This window comes from Gadus morhua, chromosome 14, assembly GCF_902167405.1.
Source record: "Gadus morhua chromosome 14, gadMor3.0, whole genome shotgun sequence".
NCBI lineage: Eukaryota > Metazoa > Chordata > Actinopteri > Gadiformes > Gadidae > Gadus > Gadus morhua.
The window spans coordinates 14,606,379-14,615,952 of NC_044061.1; the positions used below are offsets into that span (position 1 = coordinate 14,606,379).

The 9,574-nt window shown below is 44.9% G+C and overlaps 1 protein-coding gene across 3 annotated transcripts in view; it reads left to right on the plus strand.

Moving 5' to 3' along the window:
* pcdh17 (protocadherin 17) overlaps nucleotides 1–8,891 on the plus strand; it is a 65,026-nt gene extending 56,135 nt beyond the window's left edge. For all 3 annotated transcript variants that reach the window (XM_030377246.1, XM_030377247.1, XM_030377248.1), the window contains one exon: nucleotides 8,170–8,891. In XM_030377246.1, the coding sequence (XP_030233106.1) occupies nucleotides 8,170–8,843 (674 nt within the window). In that variant the 3' untranslated portion in view covers nucleotides 8,844–8,891. The remainder of the gene's footprint in view (nucleotides 1–8,169) is intronic.
* Nucleotides 8,892–9,574: the final 683 nt, after the last annotated feature.

A 9,574-nucleotide genomic window follows, 5' to 3' on the forward strand; every position in this document is an offset into this window, starting at 1 on the left:
GGCATTCACACAGAGGTAATTGGCCCGAACCACAGCATCAGGCCCGCCACCTCCACCAGAGAGGACTTTATTGTGCTGCTGGAGCTGTGTTCGGCCCCACAGTTGTGTTGCGTTTAAAGAGTACAGCCGAGGGCTCTGCGCATAATCTTGCAGGGCCTCAGAGCTAAAGGTGAAGAGTCTGGTGGTACTGGCCAGCCTGGGTTGGACAATAGTGTTTACGGCTGGGCTCAACAGGGCCTTCTTCACCCAAGATTCTGTAGGTAGACAGTAGGTGAGGACAGTCTGATCTATTTTTGTATGTCTCTCTTTATCGCTCTTTATGCCGATATAATGCTGTGGCCTTAAAGATAGGCTGCTCTCAGGATTCCTTTTAACTCATTTTTCTCTCAGGTTATTAGGGGGGCAGGGGTCCATGTTTGTGCTTTTCTCCACGTAATTATATGCACACCTATGTGAAAATATATGGACGCAAAGTGAGCCAGTATGCTTTTAAAAAATAAAAGTTGTAATATTCACAACTTAAAGCTTGACTCTTAGCATTGCGTTTATAACGCTGGAGTAGAACACATCATTAGTCAAGTCAGAACACAGAAATCTCAGAATATTATGGAAACACACACACACACACACACAACCAATTGTCTTCAGAGGAAGGAAGTCGGACACAGGGTCAGGAAGATGGAAACCATTTGTATTTTTTGCAGAAAAAATCTATTTTGTTTTAGCTTCATTAGTTGATTCCGGAAGTTGTCTGTAATTGTCTTGGTGCAGCACTTATAGCAAGCTTTTCAGATTCATGTCCCTTCAAAATAGAACCTTTTATCACACCGGGTACAACAGTTAAGCTGAAGTTGTTTCTTCTTCTGTCAGAGGTTTGAAAACACAAGACACCACTAATGTATTCAAACAAGATAGTTCATTTTTTAGATAATAGTAGATTCCAAAAGACCGTGGAACAAACACTAAAGCAAGTATTGTCAGAAGTTTAGTATTGAAATAAATAAAAGTAGCATTGCAATACATCTGAATAGTTTTGCAATAGTGCAATGTAGTATTATGATACAGAAGCACAGTATAGTTATACATCATAGTACTATTGCGATAAATCTGCGTAGCATTGCAATATATGAGCCTAGCATTGCAGTACATGCGTGTAGTATTGCAATAGAGCGGTGAATTGTAGCGTTATGACCCGGTCCATCACCCAGACGCATCTCTCTCATCTCTTCAGAGAAAACACGCAGCCAAACACCGCAGCTCCGAGGTAATTAAAGATTTTATCCATCACCTCGTCTAACAGATATCCTGTTTCCATCAGGGACGAGGCCAAGTGTGCAAACATCAGCAGAGCTTCCTTATGCAAAGCACACTTTATCTGACCACTCCCCCTGCAGTCCCGGACGCTCTACACATGAAGCCAACCCTGCACCTCTTTACTCAATGCATGAGGAAACGCCTCGCCAGTTTCCAGAGAAAACAAAGTAAACAACAGCACTATACAACACTAACATCCACACCAACGGTTCACTCAGTGGTAATTATATTCATGTGTCTGAGGGAGTCTTGGAAACAAATGATTAATACCCATAAATTCCCATTTTCTCTAATACTTTACTTTGCTATACTACTGAGTCTTTTAAGAGACAATTCTTTCCAAGGAAGGGAAGAGCATTAAGGAGCAGAGGTTTTATTGCATATTGCTTTGGTGTGTGTATATATATATCTATCTTGGCTTTTGCAGAGTAAACTCAACAGTACAGTTCCCCCCTCACCAACTCTCTTCATGTCTCAACATTCTGGGGATGAAAGGCTGTCACTTTGTTTATTAGATTGTGTGGCTCCTGTTTAGAGATGCGATCCTTAGTCTGAGTTTAGCCGTCGAGCAGATCACAAGGAATCCCAGGCTACATGTCTCACGTCACTCCCCATGATCCTATAACTGATATCCTTAAGGAGGAAAAGTAGGTTGATGTCGTTTTAAAGACATCCGCTCCTGATGCTATGACTAAAGTTAGGAAGCTATCATGCAGCTTGTGTGTTTCTGATCGCATTCATTTTACCATTACAATTTTCTTTTTTTTTGTCATTTAGCAGACACTTTTTTCCAAAGCCACATTCAGTGAATTCAGGCACCTTTCATTAGGGAGCAGTTAGTTGTAAATATTGAGCTTCTTTCTCAAGGATGATTACAATTACTGTGGACATCGGGGCTCAAACCCAGAACCTTTATGCTTTGAGTCGAAAGCCGGTGACAGTCGCCACTAAAATGTTTATTTTGTTGTTAACATAGGAGATGTACTTTAAATGCACGCACATGTGCTATGTGTATAGAAGCACCAACAGTCTGTCAAAGTAACATATCTACAGTTTAAGCTGTAACACACAATTTCAGCTAAAGTGACATTTCCTGTGTGGTGCGAATGATTAATGTGTGTCTTTGCATTGTGTGACCAATACAGAGCAGTGTGTCTGATTGGATTACAGACTCTGAATGAGACCGTGTACAATAGACACATCACATTAGCTAATATCACGCCGTCGATTCCAGCGATCAATTTTTAGCTAGGAGACACCCCTGCTGGCTAGGATACACCCTTACTAGCTAGGAGACACCCCTGCTGGCTAGGAAACACCCCTTCTAGCTAGGAGACACCCCTGCTATCTAGGAGACACCCCTGCTGGCTAGGAGACACCCCTGCTGGCTAGGAGACACCCCTGCTGGCTAGGAGACACCCCTGCTGGCTAGGAGACAGGTTTTTAATTAAAAAAACGTAAAATGGTTTACTTTTGTGAATTGGTAATGTAGATGCATGTTTTCATCGCCACTCCTTTGAATTGAATTTAATTGATGGAGCAGTAGAGAAAGATATAGAACTTGACATTTTTGGTACAGAGAGACAGCCATTCAAATCAAATTGAATGAGTGCTTAAGGGAGGATGACAAAGAACATGAGGGAGAGACTAAGAGAGAGTAATGTTTGAGAGTTATATTCATAGAGTTGGCTGTGGAGGAGAAGAGCAGGAGAGAAGAGAGGTAGGACAAGAGGAGGAAAGCAGCCCAAGGTTGAACATGAATAATCTATGTGAGATTTCCTGCCTTTGTGGATTATTAATGTTTTAATATGCATCCTTTGAATGGAGCAATCACCTCACCAACATGGTGGGCATCAGGTCCCACCTCAATGTTTATGTCTGACATGCAAATCGGGGCCTGTGTTTGTGTGTGTTTATGCTTATCAGTGTCTGAGTGTGTGTGTGTGTGTTTGTGTGTGTGTGTTCATTTCTATCGTTGGTGTATAAGTGATTGTCTGTCCAGTCAGTCTGTGAGTGTTTTTGCAAGTCACTGTGTACATGTTTGTGTGTGAGAACAGTGACATTCTGGCAGGATCTATAGTTATCGACTTGCTGATGGATCGGTGTAATTCAGTGTCCTGGATACTTTGTGTACGTGTTTACGTTTTATTTCCACGCACATACACACAGACCCTCATACACACACACACACACACACACACACACACACACACACACACACACACACACACACACACACACACACACACACACACACACACACATATATGCTGCTTATTTAATAGTTTTACACAAAACTCAACTTGAGCAAACAGCAGACACATATCTTTACACTACTAGTATGTGTTGGATTGAATCATATCTCACTCTATCTCTACCGCACACTTTCCATCCATCCCTCACTCTATCTACACCTCTCTGTATCTTCACTTCTCTCCGTACCCCTCTTACATTCTCTTAATCTTGAGCTCTCTCTCGCCCAACCACTCCTTCTCTCTCTCTCTCTCTCTCTCTCTCTCTCTCTCTCTCTCTCTCTCTCTCTCTCTCTCTCTCTCTCTCTCTAGCTCTCTCTCTCTCTCTCTCTCTCTCTGTCTCTCTCCAGATAGTTCTCGCTCTCTTCTATCTACTCAAGTGTGTTGTGGTTTTGGGTGGGGGGTGGTACGGGTGAGTCCCCCCTAGCTGACCACCTCCTTCTCCATGTCCTCCTCCTCCTCCCTAACTTGGGAATGTCACCAGTGGCTCTTCAGTGTTATTCATTATGTGTGGAGTGTTAAGCTCCTCCTGCAGGCTTAGTGGGAGAGGGGGGTGGGGGGGCTATGCACACAACTCCCCCACTAAACACACTCAAGCAAGAGCCCCATCTCCTCACCTCCTCCTCCTCCACTGGGTCAACCCCATCACAACAACATATCACCCTCCTCTCTCCTCCCCGATGTAACACTCACAATACACACGCACAGACTCTGACCGCTCACACACAGATGCACCACGTGTGCGTGCCAGCTATTCAAAGTGTGTGGAAACAGTCTGTGAAAGACTACCTATAGATTATGGTAATAATCACTTATGGTTCGCTATTTCTTATTGTGTATGAATTACTTAACCTTTCTATGCGGAAACACCCACAAATACACACACTGACACCAGCGTCTGTAGAAAACATGTGGGTTCAAAATGTTATGCATTCCTCCTGGTTCTTCTTGGAAGAAGGAATGTGGATTGTTTTGTGATTGCAGAGATATCTTGACATTGAAGTATTTTGACTGTAAGTAGAGATGAAACTCTGTATTGTTATCATTCTCATGCTTCTCATATAGGATATATGACGGGCAGTCGGGCACGTTATCTGCTCGTAACTTAAGAAGTAGCGCACCTACGTACATATTATGTATTGGGAATTTGGCAAAGCATCAATGGATTCATCTTACTTATATGTGTATGTGTGTATGTGTAATGAACTGTTGGTTGGCATTGCTGCTAAAGGGGAACTAGAACAACGTATTTAACTCCATGTCTTTCTTTTGTCTTTCTTCTCTTCGTCTTGGCTCTCTCCTTTGCTTTTCTTTTATTCTTTCTGTGTCTCACTGTTATTGGGATCCACAACATCTATTCCAAGCTTTCCTCTGTAAATGTGTCTATTCAATTGGTTGCAACAGTAATGTAAAAGCAGGATTCAAGACACCGTTGGCGTGGCGTGTGTGTTTGAGTGTGTGCACGGGTGTGTGTGTGCGCGGATGTGCGTGTGTGATAGCCTATAGAGATGTCAGGTGTCATCCGTCGATCATTACAAACCGAGCGATGGAAGCAGGCGGATGGCTTCTGACAGCACGACGGCTTCAATCTGCGTCGTCTCCTGTCACCATGAAGCAATATTAACGTAGACAAATGAGTCCTGGGCTGGGGTGTAGTGCGGAAAACTACAGGGAAATACCCCCAGTAATCACAGTACACAAATGATATCCATTTGGCTAGAGATTTGAGCAACGTTGTAAGGGTACACACACAACCTCAATGCAATGCAACGGTCTATTCTAAAATGACTTCTAATAAGACTCTAATATAGCCAGATGTGGTATATTATACTAATGCGATACCAGATGCTGTATATTTTACGAATGCAACATACCATATCAAATAAGCTCAGATATGCCTTATTTATCCCAGATGGGAAAGGTATTGCTGGGTACACACTAGAAGATATTTTCTACTTTCTAGTGTGATTTTTTTCAAATTCAGAAATCTTGAGAGTCCCCACACCTAATGATAGATTAAGATACATTTAACACTTTTTAGTTGTTCAGTCTGTGGAATGAAACGATTTTGCCATCACAGGATACTGCACACTAACCAATACCATTTCACAAATCTCGGCAACCTCTCGCAATACAAATCATGACGTTTTTTTCTGAAAATGTTCAGTGGTATAAGCTGTTCCTCCATTTCGGTAAGTACTTTTGCTTTTAGTGCCATGGCTTCTGTTATGATAGCCTGATGAATTGTTGGTATTACGTTAAGTCAGCGTGGCTCCCGATTGGCTATGGCTTTCCCAAGTGACAATCAATTGCCTGCGTCCTCTGCTTTTGTCTGGGCTCCCCTCACACTACAGGATATCGGATAATAAAAATGTAACATGTTTACTAATTGCGATTTCGAAAAAACCACACGATAATCAGGCAAAAATAATCGCTAGAATCATCAAGATTCTGGCTTTGCTGATCAGAGTCGGAAGGCAGCGTTTACCCAGCATTATAGAAAAATGTATGCAATCGAAAAAAAGGTAAATATATATATTTACCCAATTTATCTATATTGAAACAACTTAAACATTTGCACGGGATGTAAATGAATAACTGCATATTATATTGACACAGAGTACAAGGTCAAATATATCTCTTTACTAATAGAACTAACAAGCTCCAATGTGCTCGAGCTATAAAGTAGAAAAATAGCTATTACCCAGATAAGTGAGTGAGTTGTGTGCGTGAAGGCGTTCTTGATAAACCAAAGGCCTGTGCATGGCAGCGTGGGTTAGAAGGTTGTTTGAAGGTGTCGATGTACGTCAGTGTGTATAGTGCAGAACCCCACGTGGAGCCCATAAAGCAGGAGGCATCATCTGTCTCCGGGCGGAGCCCCACCTGGCATGTGAAGGAGGAGCGTTGCAGGGAAACACAAACGCTGAATTATGTTGTTGGCTCCAGATCTCCACCGTCTGTATGCTCCGTTCCACACACACACACACACACACACACACACACACACACACACACACACACACACACACACACACACACACATACATACCCACTAGAGCATGCATGCATATATACACACACATACAAACGCACATACACAAGCACACACATACGCATGCGCACACACAGATACACACACACACACAGGCATGCACACATGCCCACAGACACGCACGGACACATGCACAGATGCCCACACACACGCTGTAATCAGCTCATCCCTGCAGGAGATCAAAGAAAAGCATACACACATGTGTGCATGTATGCATGAATACACACACACAGGCACAAATGCATAAACATGCACAAATAAACACACAAAGACGAACACAAATCAACACGGATTAACACAAAATCAACACACACCCAGACATATGCGCACACATGAAAAACAAAGAGGGGGGGGTATCTATCTCTCTCTCTCTCTCTCTCTCTCTCTCTCTCTCTCTCTCTCTCTCTCTCTCTTTGTCTTTCTCTCCGTCTCTCTTTCGCTCTTTGTCTATGTCTCTCTCATTGTCTCTCTCTTCGTCTTATTCCCCCTTTCGCTCTGTCTATCTCTCTCTATCTCTCTCTCTCTATATCTATCTCTCTCTTTCTCTCTTCGAAAGCTTCAAAGCTTCCTCACATGAATTCATAAAGCTACTATAGTCGCCCTGATCAGAACTGCGAAACTCACACAATCACACACACAGATTGCAACATGAGGTACAGTCACACATACAAGCACACACATACCTAGGGCCACACGTCTGTGTCCAAAGCTGTTCACCACCTGTGCCTTTGTGTGTGTGTGTGTGTGTGTGTGTGTGTGTGTGTGTGTGTGTGTGTGTGTGTGTGTGTGTGTGTGTGTGTGTGTGTGTGTGTGTGTGTGTGTGTGTGTGAGTGCAGCTCATATTGCGTTCACGGGATCTCTGCTCCACTCCACTTCACTCTCTGAGTCTCTGTATCTCTTTTGATCTAAAGTTTTTATACATCGTATCACTTTAACTCTTTATATCACAGCACATCTCTTTATATCACATTACGTCTCTTTATATCTCTTTGTATCTCTTGATATCTCTTTGTATCTCTTTGTATTTCTTCATGTACCTTTGTATCTCTTTATATCTCTTTGAACAGCATGACACATCCCCATAAGTCACTCCTCACCTCCTGGCACCAACTCCTCTACCAGCCTCTCTCTTCTCATACCCTCTGTCATGCTCCCTTTGGCACGTTCCCATTCTACCCCTCTCTCTCTCTCTCTCTCTCTCTCTCTCTCTCTCTCTCTCTCTCTCTCGGTCGTTCTCTTTCTGGCAACCTTCTCACTTTCTGTGATGCAAATTTAAATTTGGATTCAAGAAGCTTCATTGACAGGAAGGTGTCAACAACCTTTTAGCCTACCGTTTTTTGTTTTTTTACCTATGTATATATATATATATATATATATATATATATACATTATTCATAAACACAGCAATTTCAAAAACTGAAAATAAACAATCAAAAGCACTCAACTGAGGCTGTGTAGGATGATTGTGTTAACATTGCACTGACTTTCGTCAATCCAACACTAATGGGTAATTGTCTCTCTCTCCCCTCTCTCCCCTCTCTCTCCCAGCAGACGAGGACTGTGTGAATTGTACGGAGGAGTGCCGGGTGCTAGGTCACTCGGACCGCTGCTGGATGCCCCAGTTCCCAGCGGGGGGTCCGCAGGCCGAGGGAGGCGACTACCGCACTAACGTGTTTGTCCCAGCGGGGATGGAGGCGGCGCCCGAGGCCGACTCCTACGAGACGGTCAACCCCAACGGCAAGAAGACCTTCTGCACCTTCGGCAAGGAGCGGCGCGACCACACCATCCTGGTGGCCAACGTCAAGCCCTACCTGAAGGCCAAGCGGGCCCTCAGCCCCCTCCTGCAGGAGTCCTCCTCCGCCCCGGGGAGCCCCACCAAGGGCTGCTCCTCCTCCTCCACCGCCTCCCCCTCCTGCGCCATCGTCAAGAGCCCGGCGGACGGGGCGGAGGGCAAGCCAGCCCCGCCCCCCTGCTCCTCCGGCCACTACGGCCCCCCCGACGGCCAGAACCTGTCCCCCGCTAAGCCGGCGCGGGACCAGGGAGCCTACCCCCCGTCCTGCGACCCCGTGGCCAAGGTGCTCGCCGAGGCCCGGTCTCGGATCAGCCAGGGGGCGGAGCCAGAGAGGGGTCGCGACCCCGCGGACCCTGAGCCGACGGCCCGGGACATAGACCAGCTGCTGCAGGACTGCAGAGGCGGTGAGGCCGGGGGTATGCTCAGGAAGTGACACCACGGCCCGGCCCGCCACACATAGGGGGGGGGGGGGGGGGGGGGGGGAGGCGTGAGTAAATAAATGTGGAATCTCTTGCCAAAAGATGCCGGGATGTTTGGCGTTAAGTTGACTCCTGATGTTCTGGTTCTGAGCGGGAGGTGATTGGACAACAAGCTTATGTTGATATTGTGAATTTTGTTGCACAAAGGTTGGAAGTGCGAACTCCAAACCAACAACACGAACAGATAACTGCGAACAATGCTGATGACTTTCTAAACTATTTTTTTGGATTCTTTAACACGGGAGGATTATGCTTCCGCAACCGCCCAGCTTTTATCTAAGTGCCCGCCAACATTCATCTGTGTGTTGTTCCATCGTCTCCTGTAAAGCGCTCATATCCACACGTGTGTGTGTGTGTGTGTGTGTGTGTGTGTGTGTGCGTGCGTCGTTGGAATTGTGGAAGTGTTTTCAGCCAGCAGCCTCGAGGGACTATGACCCTTTACGGTCAAACCTGACAATCGGTGGAGGGACGTAGTCGACACACACGCTAAAGACACGCGCATCTGGGACTGTAATATTGGTGTTTAACGTGTTAAAGCTATTGTATCAGAAAGAAAAAAAAAATTGGTTCTTCTAGGGGAGTTCTTGTCAGGGATAAGAGGATGAAGGGACTGAAGGACTGAAGAGGAGAATAATATTCTGTGTAAAACCATCTTTCACTCATTTATATCCTTGTGCTGTTGTCC